General features: G+C 52.2%; 1 protein-coding gene across 3 annotated transcripts; it reads right to left on the bottom strand.

Annotated features, from left to right (window-relative positions):
- Window positions 1-2,070: 2,070 nt before the first annotated feature.
- Window positions 2,071-9,014, bottom strand: LOC121819607 (phospholipid phosphatase 3-like). Of its 3 annotated transcripts, none has more exons than XM_042250079.2 (5): window positions 8,815-9,014; window positions 7,763-7,925; window positions 5,850-6,007; window positions 2,640-2,816; window positions 2,071-2,454 (listed from the first exon to the last, which is right to left on the bottom strand). In XM_042250079.2, the coding sequence occupies exons 1-5, from the start codon at window positions 8,971-8,973 to the stop codon at window positions 2,329-2,331; spliced, it is 783 nt and encodes a 260-aa protein (XP_042106013.1). In that variant the 5' UTR covers window positions 8,974-9,014; the 3' UTR covers window positions 2,071-2,328. The 3 variants fall into 3 exon arrangements, 2 of the variants coding, with proteins under 2 accessions (XP_042106013.1, XP_042106012.1); XR_006059869.1 differs by lacking the exon at window positions 2,071-2,454 and adding an exon at window positions 4,396-4,831 and having other exon boundaries at window positions 2,706-2,816; XM_042250078.1 differs by lacking the exons at window positions 2,071-2,454; window positions 2,640-2,816 and adding an exon at window positions 3,212-4,831.
- Window positions 9,015-15,156: the final 6,142 nt, after the last annotated feature.

Here is a 15,156-nt window from a genome sequence, read left to right as displayed (position 1 = left end):
GGGAGGTGGGAGGCGGTCGGTTCCTGCTGGATTTATATTGAAGCTGCGTAGTAAGTAAAACCACGATTTGCCTTCCATGTTCGACTGCGGATGCTTCTGGAAGCCGACGGAGGTGTGTGTGTGTGTGTTGGGGTGCGGGGTGTGGGGGGGGTACTGTGCACTCCTCCCGGACACCTCTGTTGGGCTCTGAGTGTCGCAGGTGGGGTCATCCTCAGCGTTGCCTGGAGTCGAACATCAGTGATAAAGACATAGCTGTGGAGAAAGAAATGGCAACCCACTCCAGTATTCTTGCCTGGAAAATCCCATGGATGGTGGAACCTGGTAGGCTACAGTCCATGGGGTCGCAAAGAGTTGGACACGACTGAGCTACTTCATTTTCTATCAAAAATTTAAAAAGTTAAAAAAAAAAAAGACTTATAGCTGGATTACAGATTGCAGGGGAATAGAGGGCCCCTCCGAGGTGGGGGGCTGCCTTGCTCCCCCCAGCTCGGCACCATCCTGTTCCACTGTTACAATTTATTACAAGTCATCGCCCTGCCTTTGCATTTGTAATTAGTACATGACCTTGCACAGGTCACTTGGCCTCCCCCTGCTGAATTTCTTGCAAGATGGAGCCATCAAGAATGCCTGCCCTCTAGGCAGTTGGGAGGGCCCGAAAGCCCGCCCCAGGGTCCCCCGGGAGAGTGAACAGTAAGTTGTAGCTATTGGTATTGCAGTTATGATTGTGACACTGGGCTAGACTGCCTGTGCTGCCCCTGTTGGGGCCGGCTTCTGCTGGCAGCCTCCCGCTCTGACATCCCAGGAAGCCTCCACATCCTCTGTGGCTTCTGGCTACTTCGGGGTAGGGGTGGGTTTGGCCAGGCCCTTGGAAGGGCTGGGACCTCACAGTTCTCACCAGTGGCTTCCGATTTTGTGGTTCTCCACAGGGCAGGGACACTTGGCAATGTCCTGGGACGTTTTTAGTTATGCCTCAATGGTTTGCGTGCGTGTGTGCGCATGTGTGTGTATGTGGGTGTGCTACTGGCACCTGGTAAGTCGGTGTTGCTGAGCATTCTAGGGTGCACAGGCAGGACAGTCGCCCTCTTCTATAAGAATTATCTGGTCCAAATATCAATAGGGCTCAAGGCCAGGGATCAGTCGCCAACCCCCAGGGTCTAATGCCTGATGATCTTAGGTGGAGCTGATGTAATAGTAATAGAAATTAAGTGCACAAGAAATGTAAGGTGCTTGAATCGTCCCCAGACCTTCCCCCGACCTGCCCTGGTCCATGGAAAAATTGTCTTCTACGAAACCAGTCCCTGGTGCCAAAAAGGTTGGGGACTGCTGTTCAAGGCTAAGAAATCCTGTGTTATTTGAGAAAAAAAAAACAAAATTGAGTTGGACCTTTAGGTTCACACTAGACACCAGAGCACTGCAGGGGTTTGATCTCTGGTTAGGGAAGATCCCCTGGAGAAGGAAAGGACAAGCCATTCCAGTATTCTTGCCTGGAAAATTCCAGGCAAGGAATTTTCAAAGGAGCAGAGGAGCCTGGCAGGCTACGGTACATGGGGTCGCAAAGAGTCGGTCATGACTGAGTGACTAACACAACAACAAGAAGACATCAAAATAAATTCCTGATGGATCAGATCATACAGATAAGGTGACCCCTGCCCCCACCCCAGGATCAGTGAATTACTTCTTCTGTTATTTAAATATGTGTAGCATCCTGGGACTTCAGTAGGTCAGATAATTATGGAGCGCGGTCTCTTGAGGGAGCTCCACAGAATCCCCTAACCCAGAAATTCTCAGCTGGGACTGACTCCCCCTCCACTACAACCTGGGGTTGTGATTGGCACCCGGTGGGTGGAGTCTGTGGAGGCTGCTCACTGGCCTACAGTGCACTGAAATGGCCCCTGCAGCAAAGAATTATCTGGCCCTGAAAACTAACAGCAATAACCAAAGTCGAGAAACCTGACTGAGACTTTCGAGATTATCAGACGTTACAACTGATCCCTGGGACATGGTTCCCGGATTGATATACAAAGTCTATCAATCCATGTTAATATCTCTCAAGAATTCATAAACCCGGTGTTGGCATTTCATTCTTTAATATAGCAAGAAAACATAAAAACATGAAGTGGAAGTGGTCCTGCTGGGAAGGGCTAATTTGGGGTTCAGCCCCAGGAAAATGGGACTTCCTGTGTCACCCCTCCAGGGCAGGGCTGATCTGGGGTCAGGACTGAGCTCCAAACAGGTGGGGCTTCCTGGACTAGCCCACCTGGGGAGGGACAGTCCCCCTGGGGAGCACAGGCCCTGGAAAGCAGAGGGTGCCCTCTGTCTTTCTCTGCATCAGGGCATGCCTCGGGTTCCCTGAGGGTCCGCGGGGGAGGAATACAGAGAGGGGAAGTGGGGAGGAACGTGGCACACAGAGCATAGGTGGTCCTGGGACTTGGCATTGCCTGAGATGTAGAAAACCTGCAGGGATGAAGCCGAGAGAGGTTGTGGTGGGCTGACACCACCTTCATTCCATGGCCACTCCCCCAGTCCAGTCTGGCCTCTCCTGCACTCCCTTCCTGGGAGATGAGGAGTGCCAGGCATACCCAAGGGCTCCCAGACAAGCAGACCCTCCCTGTACCCAGGTGCCCCATGGCATCACTTACCACCCAGAAAGCCATCAAAGCTCCCTGAAAGAAGCCGAAGAAAGCATCGCAGGGGTGGTGCCAATGGTCCAAGACCCGGATGTAGCCAGTCAGCAGAGCCAGGGACAAGAAAAGGAGCTGGATGGTGGGCCGTAAGAGCCAGATTTTCTGTCCCCAGGAGCCGGCCTGTATGTAGAGCTGGAAGGCGGGTGGCAGTGCCTTGAAACCCTGGGAGAGGGTAATCAGAGGGACTCCACCCTGGGGCTGCATTTTTGTGCCCACCCTTGTTTTCTATCTGAACCTGCCAGTTCTGTATGGAAATATATTTCAGCTTCTAAAGAGGATAGGGGCTGTGTCCATCACTGTAAGAGAACTGTGTGCTCTTAACTACATGCTAGCGTTGGGAGAATTGTTAGGTGGTGAATGATTTCCTAAGAGTCAGGTGAGACCCTCCGGGTAGGCTCAAGCTGTGAGTGGGCACTGCCACTTCCTGCGTCAGGTCTCCAATCGAAGCAAAGTGGCCTCATCGGCGAACCCTCAAGGAGCAGAGTTTGGGCACTTGATTTTGAAATGGAAAACAGAAAACAAAAGAATCCCATCAGGTGAAATTTACTTCCTTGAGATGAGCAAGAAGAACGGGACAGTGGTGCTTGTGTGTTTCAGGGAAAGATCAACTGTGGGCACTTGAGGAACACTTAAGAGGTGGGGGAATTCCTCGAGATCCAGAATAGTCTGTTCATGAAATTGTCCACTCCGTACAAAAATCAGACCAAGGCCGGCCTCTGAGTTGTGTGTGGTCTGTCTGTGCACGTTGGCATGTTGGCGTGCACCCAGTCCCTCAACCAGCGCCCCATCCCGGGGACGAAGGGAGTCTGTTTTGCTTGTTATTAATGATTAATAGTGACCTTTAGGCCAGATCCTGTTCTCAGTCCTTTCAGGGTATCAGTTCATCTATGTGTTAACTCATGAAACCACACCTCTAGGAGGCAAGTGCTATTTCCAAACATATGAGGAAACTGAGGTTCAAGGTCTCACCCAGTGTCACACAAAGTTGAGGCTGGGAATAGAGCATGTACATCCACCTCCAAAACCCTGCACTTTTATCACTACAGGAAGCTGTAATTACTTTGTCTTAAAATGCAAAGGGGCAGGGATGGTTTGGGGGAGCTGGCAGCTGAATCCGCTTCCAGGGAGAAAACATTGCTGGTGTAAAGGCAGTTGTGTGACCGTCACGTGCCCCGGTGGCTGGAGCCTCTGTGTCGTTCTGTCTGCCCACCACTGAGCTTGGGTGCTTTGGGCTGGCTCTAATCTGCTTCTGCCACCCAAATCTATGCCCCTGGGTTGTTGGCTCCTTCCCAGAGGCAACTCCCTCTGCTCCACTCCCACCCCCCCCCCTTCCTGCCATTTTATTACCTAAATATTAGATCTTCACCTCAGCTGGGTCTTGGGTGATTTCCCTTCCTGCGGTCCTTGGTGGAGCCCAGTCCTGGGCACAGACCCAGCCTGGCATGAGCCCTCTCCAGCTGCAAGGGCAGGGGCCGGTGGGGGGTGGACAGAGGGTTCTGCAAGTTGCTATTCTGGGACCAGGACGCTGAATGAATCTTAAGAGGAGACGGGCCCACCCCACTCTTGCCCTTCTGACTCGGGGAACACACAAGCTCTGTGGGAGCTGTGCCTGGCACTGTGGGCACTGACCATGGGATGGCGGGGGTGGGGGGAACAATGGAGCATTCTCTGGCCTTGCTGGGTGTGCAGCTCACCTCCCACCAACACTCACCACCAGATACACCATGCAGTACATCCCCAAGGAGGCGTTCTCAGAATAGAAGGACATCCTAGGGGATGGGCAGGGGGAGCATGGATATCAGCTGGGGGTGGAGTGGGGTGGGGTGGGGACACCTCCTGGGTTCTCCTCCCTGCCCACCCACACGCCTGGCATCGAGGACATCTTCAGGATGCCCTGTGCAGCTGTAGTTGGTGATATAGCCGTTCTCACAGTCGAAGGAGGTTGGATCAGGCAGGCACGTGGCCAGGAAGTGGGGCCGCAGTTGACCTGTGGTTATCTTGGTGATACTGGTCAGGGAGAAGCTGGCCAGGCCACCAAAGATGAAGGTGCCCAGCTGCTTGTAGATCATGGCCGTGTAAGCGCTGCTCAGGAAGGCTGGCGAGCTCAGCTGCAGGCCCCTGACCCGAATCAGCTCTCCCAGGCTGATCTGTGGAGCCGAAGTGGATGGGTGAGGGGGTCACTACTGAGGGCAGAGGGTGCAAGGAGCGAGGGAAATCCTCCACACTTTATCGCATATAGAAGGGAGGCTGTTGTTTCCCACTAAACCAGCCAAAAGTGTGGGTCTTCTCATTCCATCACACACACACAAATGGGTGACTTCTCCCACCCCTGTGTCTGAAATGGGCAAGACTCCTAAGCCAAGGAATATGGCTTCCCATTATCACCAGGGAAAGGGGGGGGGGCCCATATTTGAAAGGGGTAGGATTTCAATATACCAGGAAAAGAGGCAGGGCGTGGCTCTAGCTTATGTCAGACATAGGTTGGATTTCCTGTCCTATATCTGAAAGGAGTGGGACTTCCTGTTACACCAGGAGAAGAGGTGGGACATTATCTCCCTGGTTTATGTCAGCCATAGGCAGGATTTCCTGTCCCATATGTAAAAAGGGCAGGACTTCCTGTCATACCAGGAAAAGAGGTGGGACATCTCCCTAATTTATGTCATATATAGGCAGGATTTCCTGTCTCATATCTGAAAACGGCAGGACTTCCTATTATACCAGGTAAAGAGGATGGGCTTCCACCCAAATGCTGGAAAATTGTGGAACATCCCCTGTCACCAGGAGGAAGAAGCAGGATGTTCCATGTTTGAAAGGAGGAGGTTTCCCACCTTCCCAGCGGGCAGGGCTGCTTCCTACCTTCTGCATAAAGGGTTGAGGCTTCCCAGTCTACTGGGGGGAGGTGGGGCTGAACTTCCTGTTCTATGCCTAAGGCAGAGAGGGGGTTATTTCCCCTACGAAGTCAAAAGTGGGGGCTTACGTTGTCCTCAAGGAAAGGGGTTTTATGCCATTGAGCAGTGAAATGTCCCATTTCAGTAGGAAAAAGAGGTTGTATTTACTCCTGCTTTAGATCTATAATCAGTGGAGGTTCCCACTGTGCCAGAAAAAGGGGTGAATTCACTCATAGCGTGTCACCACAGTTTGAGGTGAAAGTGGCCAGCCTCTTACCGTGAAGATGGAGATGAAGAAGCTCATCTTCATGAGTGCCGAGTCTTCGATGATGTAATGGGCCATCCGGGGGTATTGGATGGTGGTGTCATTGCAAAAGAAGCCCTGGATGTGGGGTTCCAGCAAACCGGTCTCACTCAGCACAATGGGGAGGCTGACTGCAGGGGGTGGAGATGACCCCACTCATGGACGGGTCACCTGAGGTTGACTCGCCTTAGGCCTTCTGGCCAGTCTGTCCTCCCAGCATCTCCACAGCCTGGACATGGGGACATGGGTGGGGAGGACAGTCTGGCCAGGAGGCCAGAGGAGGCCAGAGCCCCAGGGACCCATTCAACAGGTGGGGTCTTGGGAATGAGGTGGGTAAGGGGCAAGGATAATGATGGAAGGGATAAGGGTGGAAGGGCTCACTCTTTCCGTATGTGTGTGTGTCTTCACGGATGCATGTACATGTGTATGACTGGCTCTGCGTGTCTTTGTGTGTGAATGTGTATGTGTGCTGATGGATAGCTATGTCTATGTTATGTGTATGTGGTGTGAATAGGTGTTTGTGGTGCTCATGAGTACATGTCTGTGTGTGTGTGTGAAAAAAAAGAGGTTATACATCGTACCCACGGATGTGTGGGTTGTGCTGGTGTGTGTGGTTGTATCTGGTACCTGTGTGTGTTTCATGCCTACGTGGATGGTTCTGTGGCTGATCGAGCTGGGAGAAAATGGTAGCAAAGTTGTGTGTGAGCCGCATCTGGGGCCCCTCACCTGACACTACTATCCTGAAGTCGGGCAGACCAGGGGGCCTGTCTCCAGCCGGTGTAGCCCTGCTCATTCTACAAGCCTATACCAGGCCTCCCTCCCTGTCTTGACTCTGTCATCCACTGAAGCCTAGTGGAGGCAGGGAGCTGGAACCCGACCTCTCACCATCCCCAGCTCCCTCTCTGGGCTGGAAGGGCCAAACTAGTGTCCCAGCCTGGCCTCCGCATCCCAGCAAAGGAGCTCTGGTCACTGGTTCTACCCACTGGGGAGTTGAGGGTACACTGGTCTATGTCAGCCACACATCTGGACCCCAAGCAAGCCCAGGCCACATGGGTACCCACACACCCAGAATCTGACACAGACAATTATACAACCACACAGTCTGACCCAGACACCCAGATTCAGATGTACACACACAGTCATATAACAGTATACCCACAATACACATAGGCCCATATAGACCCAGACACAAAGCTGGCTACACAAATACCATTGGATGGACCACCAGATGCATAGTCACGGGCTCCCATAGATCAAGTGCATGCATAGGAGTCACCCACAGTGAACTGCGCCCCCCCACCAAGCCAATACAGCAGGCACCACTGCAATACAATATGCAACTCAGGGATCCAAAGGGACACATGCATACATACACACATGTGCACACACACACAGAATTATGCATTCACATGGATATGAGTGCAACACAGACCAGCCCCAGACATACAGATAGACCCAGGGGCTTGCACACAACATACACATAGTCAAAACGTACACAGAGATATATATAGTACAAACATAACCTCCCACCACAGACACATAGACAGACTCAGATACACGACTCAAGGAGACTTACAGCACGTAAAGTCATATGCAAGACTGAAAAAAAAGAGATGAGCAGCTGGATGCTGCCAGCTCCAGGATGACAGGTAAGCACACAAAATCCATTCTTGTGGAGAGTCCCTTTCTGCTCCCTTCGCGCAGAGTCTCATTGACCCAGACATCCCAGAAATATGCTGATGTCCCAAGTACATACATTAGGGCAGGCAGCCAGCCCCAGGCCTAGCAAACCTCAGATAAAGACACACAGGAAGACAAATTCCCTCCAAGGCTTCTTGGGTGTCCACATGGGGCAGGGGCTCAAGGATGGTAGGGAGGGGGCTCACCCAGCATAAGACAGAATAAGTCCAAAGCCACCAACAGCTTGGCAGTCCAGAAGTGTGGCAGCGGATGGAACAGGGGTGTCCTGCGCGGGTCTCCAGGCCACAGGCACTGGTATCGGACCACCAACTCAGGCAAGGCCAAGATGGTATATGGTAAGTTGATTGCCTGTGGGGAACCAAGGGGTTGGCATGCCCACCCAGATTGGATTAGAACTCGAGGCGATCTGGTAACAGCGGGGGACAGGCTGGTTTGAATGGTAAAGATCAAGGTGGGCAGGGAGGGGTCCCATTGCAGGCCAGTAATTAGATGGCCAAGGGGGCAGGGCCACCCCGAGAATGGCCAAGGGGGTGGGACCTTCCTGAGGATGGCCTAAGGGTTGGAGGAAACTGAGGCCTCCCTGACTCCATTAGTTGGGAGTCCTATTCCATTCAGGGACTTGACTGATTTGGGGGTAAGGTCTTGAAAGTTTGAGTGGGGTCTGGAAGAAGGTGGAGAGGAACAAAGTGGGTGGGGACTAAGTGCTCAGACAAAATGCTCCGAGACCAGAGGACTCCAGGAAAGTCAGACTAGGAGTGGGGATGGTTCAAAGACTTGGAATGGGGCAGAGAGCTGGAAAAGTGTAACCCAGGACAAAATACTCAGAGGCCGGAGTCTCCAGGAAAGTCAGACAAGGGAGACAATAAAAGGGCGGAGCCTGGGGAGAGGGCAGTGCTAGCCCGAGAAAAGTAGAAAAGTGAGTGGGCCAGGAGAATGGGCAAGGCCTCAGGAGTTGGTCTGAGAAGTGGGCGGAGCTTACGGGAAAGTGGGCAGACTGGAGGGTGGGCAGGGCTTGGGACAATGGTGGCTAGGAAGTGGGCGGGGCCTAGGGAGAATGACAAGGGAGTGGGAGGGGCTGATGAGTGGGCAGGGCTTGGGATACCGAGGGCGGGAGAGTGGGCGGGGTCTGGGAGAAAGGGAAGTGGAAAGGGCTTACGGAGTTTGACGGGGAAGTGGTGGGGCTTGGGAGTGGGCAGGGCTTGGGAGACTGGGGCAGCACTGCGAGGGGCAAGCCCACCTTTCTCAGGGTCCCGCGGGTCAAAGTCATATCGGAGTTGAAGAGAGTCCTCCTGGGAGAGACGTCTCCGTGCTGGCGATTGCAGACCTTGGGCGATTCCCTGGTGGTCATTCTCCGGCTGAGAGCCTGGTTGGGCAGGTGGGACCTTTCCATCTCCATCAACGGCTGCCCTGTCCCTCTCCGCCACGCCGGGAGTCCTCGCCGCTCCTCATTGGTCCGCCGCGGGCCAATGGGAATTCGCCTCCAGGCTTACCCTGTCTTTACTGTCCCCGGAGCACCGTCCCCGCGGGGACCCGGGGTTGCACCGAGTGGGGATGGGTGAAGGTCTTCAGTCCCACTCCTGCTTCCTACGCCCTGTTCCCGCGTCCAAGACCCTGTTTGGTCCCGTTCCAGCCGGGCTCCGGTGTCTCCCTTTCCCTGTTGCCACGCTCCTTTCTCTAAGTTTTTCAGTAAACGCCGAAGCATCTTTTCATCCTTTCAGCCTAGACACCCTCCTCCCACCCGCCCATTCCGTAAAGCCCTGGACCGAGGCGCCGGGTCCACCAGGGGTCGCCCGCGGCCCACACTGCCAAGGAAAGGGACCCAGCGTTTCCTTGAGGGAGGGAGGGAGGGATAGGCCCCAGAAGGAGAGCCTGGAGGGGTGGATCTTTAGTGGCTCAAAAACCCTGGATCTTCCCTGGGGGCGGGACCTAGGTTTCCTTGGTTGTGCTCCCTTGTATTTGTGTTCTTTTCCAGTCTTTCCAGGTCAGCCTGTGTCAGTCATTTAAGTGCCTTTGGTGGTCTTTGGGCATCTGATACTGTGTGTCTTTGAATGCATATCCCAGAGCCTTCAAGACTCTTTCAGGCTATATGTTAGTGGGTGTGTGTGACTCTGGGCATGAATCTGTCCTTTTGCGCTCCTGTGGCTGGCTTGGGCAGCTGTGTGTCTAGTATTGCATCTCTGGGCATGTCTTAGTGTGTGACTGTGTGTATGCCTGTATGGTGTATCCCCACCACTGTTTTGGTATGCTTATGATTGTGGGTCTGCTATTGTGTGTACTTATATTCTTGGGTGTATATGCTCCGAATATGTATCTGTTGTGTCTCTGTGTGTGTCTGTGGCTAGCTTTGGTGGTTACTCTTGTGTATCTGTGATTATGTGTCTCAGTGTTTGTATGTGTGGTGTGTTTGTGTGTCTGTCTTTGTTTGTGTACTTGTGTACTGCCTGAATCAGGATGTCTTGTACACAAGTGTCTGCCTGGTGGCTGCCTTTCTGGGTCAGTTGGAGAGTCCCTTCCAGGTGTTAGCCGTGCTGGGGCCTCCTTCCTGGGACAGGCTGGCTTGCTTCCCAGCAGAGTGAGCTGGCTTCTCAGGGACTGGGCCCTCTGAGGGGTACCCCGGGCCTGCCCTGGTATGCTTGGGCCTTCCCCATCCCTGTGTTCATCCACTGCCATTAGCAGGGAAACACCATTTCCTACCTTTGATGTCACTGGTGTGAAAATTTTCCCTTCCTCCAAATAGCTCGGGTCTTTCTCTTTTTTATTTTATCTCTTAAAATTTGTGCGTGTGCGGCCTGTGTGTGGCCACTGGTTTCTTTCTCTATGCACTCATACTTGACCACGATTCTGTGTGTAACACACACACACAAACCAAGACAAAGCAAATGTGGAAAATGTAAGTGGGCAGAAGCTTATACAGTGGAAGGTTCATGATCTCTTTTGCAGATAATTCTCCTAAATACCTCTAGCTTCCTTCCCTTTTTTTTTTTAAAATTTACTTATTTATTGGGCCGCCCTGGGTCTTAGTTGCAGCATGTGGGATCTAGTTCCCTGATCAGGGATTGAATCCAGGCCCCCTGCATTAGGAGTGCAGAGTTTTAACAGGGAAGCCCCCCTCCCCCCCCAACTAAGCTTCTTATAAACCTTCTAGATATGTGCTATGCAAATGTGTCTTTGCTCTGAAACCAAATCCGCATTCTTCGTTTTCTTAGCCCTTAGAGATCTCTATCGAGCCCCAAATAGATGACTCAACCTCCCCCATGGCTTGATTACTGGACTGATTCTATGAGTGATAATCTGACCATTTCTCTTTAGATGACACTTTTGACTATTTCCATTCTGAATTCTTCCTGCCTCTCTTTTGGCCCAGACATACACACTTGTTTCTGGACTCTGCTGCTTCACCTACAGGATCAAATCCGCGCCTACAAGTCACACAGAGGCCCCAGACCATCAGCCTCAACTGTGGCGGAGAGCACTTGCTGTATGCCAGGTGCCATTCTGGCTTCCAATTCAGGACAGTAATCCTAGGAGGTGGTCCCTGTATTAGCTATACTTCCCCGATGGGAACCTCGAGGCAGAGAGGTGAAGGCATTTGCTTTGAGACAGAATTGGGATTTAAAACTAGCTATGCACCAAGACCTTCTCTTATTCCCATTTCGGTTCAGTTGCTCAGTCGTGTCCGAGTCTTTGAGACACCATGGACTGCAGCACACCAGTCTCCCTGTCCATCACCAACTCCTGGAGCTGGTGTGAAAAGCAAGGCTCAGAGATGGGATCATGTGCCATTGTTGTTCCTCAACTAGAAACACTCTTGTAGGCACATCCCCTCACTCCCGCTTTCCTTATCCTGAACACTCATTACATTGGAAACACTCAGTTCAACAGTAGCTGGGTGAGCACCCTACCTCCAAGAAGTCTAAAAGCACCATCGTGCCTTGCCATGTTTACACAATATGGCAAGGGCATTCACACGCCAGGTCTGTGTTTCCCTGGCCTCCCCAGGACCAAGGAGACTCAGACCCAGCTTTTTTAGAGACCTAACCTGGAGAACGTGATTCCTCTCTCAGTTTCAATTTCCTCCTTCAACACGTGTGGACACTCCCTCAGCTCAAAACCAATCTCACTCAGTTCTTTTCTTCTCATTTTTCTTCTTTTCTTGGTTTACAGCCCCCTACTGGGTCCCATGCTCTCTCACTGTGCACTTACCCAGTAATCACTAAAGATCTCTTTCAGGCTTTGCCTGTGGGGACTCGAAGGATCCAGGCCAATGGACTTCATACACGGTGGCAGGCAGTCAGGAACTCAGAAGGAGGTGAGTTTGGCTAGGAAAAATCAAGGCATACTTCCTGGAGGAGGTGCCTGTTTGCTGGGCCTCTGAGAGGGGAGAAGGATCCTCCCCCCTCCAACTACTTCCTGCCCAATCCCTCCCTTGAGCCCTGGAATGGCAATGGTGAGAGAATTCAGGTCCTTCCCCCAGAGGGGAGGGAAACCAGGGCCCACTATCCCCTGGGGAGACAGCTGAGCACAGAGGTGCGACTACTGAACCATGTGGTGTGAGGCAACTGATGCTGAGAGCTCCATGGTGGGCGGGGCCGTCTATGTCAGATGTGCCGACCACAACAATGCGTCATGGTGCTCCCTGGCTGCGGCCTGTGCCTTCCCCAGGCTGCCAGGCCTTGTTCCCCTACCCTAGAGGGGGTGTACAGAATTCTGCTAAGTCCCTTGGCATCTAGAATTCAGAAGTCACTGGAAGTCCTTGACTGTGACTTTGACTTTTGGAGTTTCAGTTTTTTTTACTCCTCCAGCCATTGGAATTGTAGAAAACTCAGTGATCCAGCTCACCTGGAATGAGCCTTTGCCATGGGCCTGTCACTGCTCACAGCAAGTTCTCAGCTACCCTTTGAGGTTTACTCTTATTCCAATTTAGCAGATGTGAAAAGTGAGGCTCAGAGAGCTGAAGCAGCTTGCCCCAGACCACACAGCAAGAAACTGGAGGGCTGAAATGCAAGACTGTTACAGTGGGGGCAGCAAACTTTCCACTGAGAGACCAGAGAGAGTAAACATCTGGGGCTTTGTGCGCCAAACAATCTCTGTTGTAACTACCCCATTTGGCTGGAACATTGCAAAAATCACCACAGACTGTATGGAAACGAATGAGCGTGGCTGTGTGCTGATACAATTTTATTTGTGGACACTGAAATTTGAATTTCACACATGATTTGTACCTGTCAGGAGTCTTATTTTGAATTTTCCCAGCTGCCTCAAAATGAAAACACACAAAATGTCAGTGGACTGAGGTTTTTCCACCTCTAGAATCCATGCTGGTAACTATTATACTTTATTCATTCCTTTATTCAGTAAATACTATCAAGGCCTATAATTTTCTACGTACTGGAGGTAGCATGGAAACCAGGCAGGCGAAGATACTCCTCTTTGGGACTTATCAGTTTCTTGGGGGAAAACAACCACGAGCAAGTAAACAAACGAACAAGAATATCTCACGTGGTGGAAACTGCTAGTAAGGAAATTTCAAGGGGTGATGTAACTGGGGCCTGAGAGAGAGACACTTTCATTTGGGTTGTCCGAAACAGTGCCTGGGAGTTCTCTGAATTCCTCTTTTTTGTCAGCTTAGGCAAACCTTGTCTGTGAGCTGCCTTGGGGTGGGGTTTAATAATAAATAGAACGGCCCATGGCCTGTGAGCTTCTTGGCAGGGCGATAGTATCTGGTGAAACCTCTTTGTCCTCAGAATCTTTGTATCTATCTTCCTGGCTGGTCAGATTCCTCGGAGAAAAGATTGCACCATCCCCATCTTTCAGGTCCTGGCTGCTGGGTTGAGGGGGCGAGGGTTAAGGTGGGACAGTTTCAACTCTTGCATTCAAGTTCACACATTTGATTCACGCATGATCCTATCATGATTCTTCTATTATCAACTGCATTCCTCCCACCAGAAATGTTGAGATTTCCGTGGTCTGGAGGGGAAAAAAAAAGCAACCAAGAAATGGCTGTGTTTCCACCCTACTGGGGAGCAGAGCTGGTATCTCTTTTGGGAATTTACTTTCAACCAACGCTTCTACTTTAGCTGCCACCCACCACATCTCTTTTGGAGTTGGCAGGAGGTCACCAATAATTGAGGCGTGAGACACGGTGGTTGATGGTGGTATTTTGCTAGGGAATGTGTATTTGGCATTCCACCCCATGGCTGACAAGTTTTGGTTTAGGTTTTAAAACAGTCCCTTAACTATGGCTGCAGTGAGATTTTGGGAGACAGGAAAAGTAGGCGCTGGACCTTAATTCTTCCTCTTTACTCAGAAGGACAGCTGACCGCACTTCTGGGGGGAAAGAACATTCCAGGTGTAGGGGACAGCAGGTGCGAAGGAACAACCTTGGTACAACGCAGTGGGTTCTTCAACTTGGGCAAGTGTCAGAATGTTCTTGAAGGCTCCTTCAGACACTGACTGCAGGGCTTCAGTTCCCAGAATGTCAATAGGTCTGGCTGAGGTGCTAGAATGTGCAGAGCTAGCAAGTCCCCAGGTGATGCTGGTTTGGGCACAGCGCTTTTTTATAAACCGCTAGTATTAACGGAAGCGTTTTACACCTAGGTGTCAACAAGAGCCAGTATCATTAGTGTTTTCTCCTTTTAATTCCTCAGAGAGGCTTAATACAAGGTTGAATACAGGGCCGGTATCCGATCTTTGTTCCGTTTAACCAAAACACCCCTCCCCCCATTTCCTGGGCCGCTGGTGGACGGCTGAGATCAATTCCCGGGTCCATTCTCCCTTGCGCTATAGGGGAAGTGAGACCTGAAGGATGGCGAGGTCCACCCTGCTGGTCTGGGGTGAGCCGGGCTTCTCTGGGAGCCCAGGGCTTTTCTAGGGCTGGCCATCTGTCAATCCACGGTTGCTTCCTCTTTTGAGGCAGAGTTCTGGCCGCATCTCCGCTCCTCCTCCCGCCCCCGCGGACACCACGGGAGCGCGAACGGGAAATTTGAGTTTCCTCCGCCTCACTCAAAGTTGTCCCTTTCCTACAAGGGGAATTTCTCCACCTGGACTCTCCAGCCTTTTGCTTGCGGGGTCCAGGGAGTCCCTGACGGGAAGCGTCTAGGTGGGTGGGTGGGGGCAGGCCAGGGAAGGTCCGGGGTCCCGGGAAAAGAGAGGGAAGTAGAGAGAGGACTGAGCAGGGCACTCGGGGTTCCGTTGGGAGGACTTATCCTCCAGAGGACAAGCGGGCTGAGGCCTGGCTGTTCTTTTGACTCCTCCGAAGAAGTGCTGATTTTAGGGGAGCCCTGGAGGAGCCCCAATGCTGGGGGGGCGCTAGGGAGGGATAAGGAATCAGGGAAAGAGACAAGAGAGAGAAGCAGAGAGGCGAAGAGATGACCAGGGAGATGCAAGAGAGATAACTGGGGGTCAGGAGGATTTGATGGAGCAGAGCGTGGAGAGCTAGAGAGAAAAGGAGACAGAGACATTCAGGGAAGAGAAAGTTGGGGAAAGTTTGGACCGAAGGTGGAGAGGGCGGGGCGGGGCCGCAAGGGGCGGGGCGGGCGGGAACCAACCTACCCAGCGCGTCGCTGGGATCCCCACCGGC

The sequence above is a fragment of the Ovis aries genome, chromosome 5 (assembly GCF_016772045.2).
Source record: "Ovis aries strain OAR_USU_Benz2616 breed Rambouillet chromosome 5, ARS-UI_Ramb_v3.0, whole genome shotgun sequence".
Lineage (NCBI taxonomy): Eukaryota > Metazoa > Chordata > Mammalia > Artiodactyla > Bovidae > Ovis > Ovis aries.
Note: the sequence above shows the minus strand (reverse complement) of the source record. Positions and strands in the feature narration are given on the sequence as shown.

Bases quoted from the DNA above. Each gene is read 5' to 3' on its own strand.
- LOC121819607 (XM_042250078.1), bottom strand. From the start codon at position 8,973: ATGGAGATGGAAAGGTCCCACCTGCCCAACCAGGCTCTCAGCCGGAGA. The intron at 6,008-7,762 runs GTGAGCCCCCTC...CACCCCCTGCAG, and splicing joins CTTATTCTGTCTTATGCTGG to TCAGCCTCCCCATTGTGCTG. The intron at 4,832-5,849 runs GTAAGAGGCTGG...TCGGCTCCACAG, and splicing joins TCTTCATCTCCATCTTCACG to ATCAGCCTGGGAGAGCTGAT.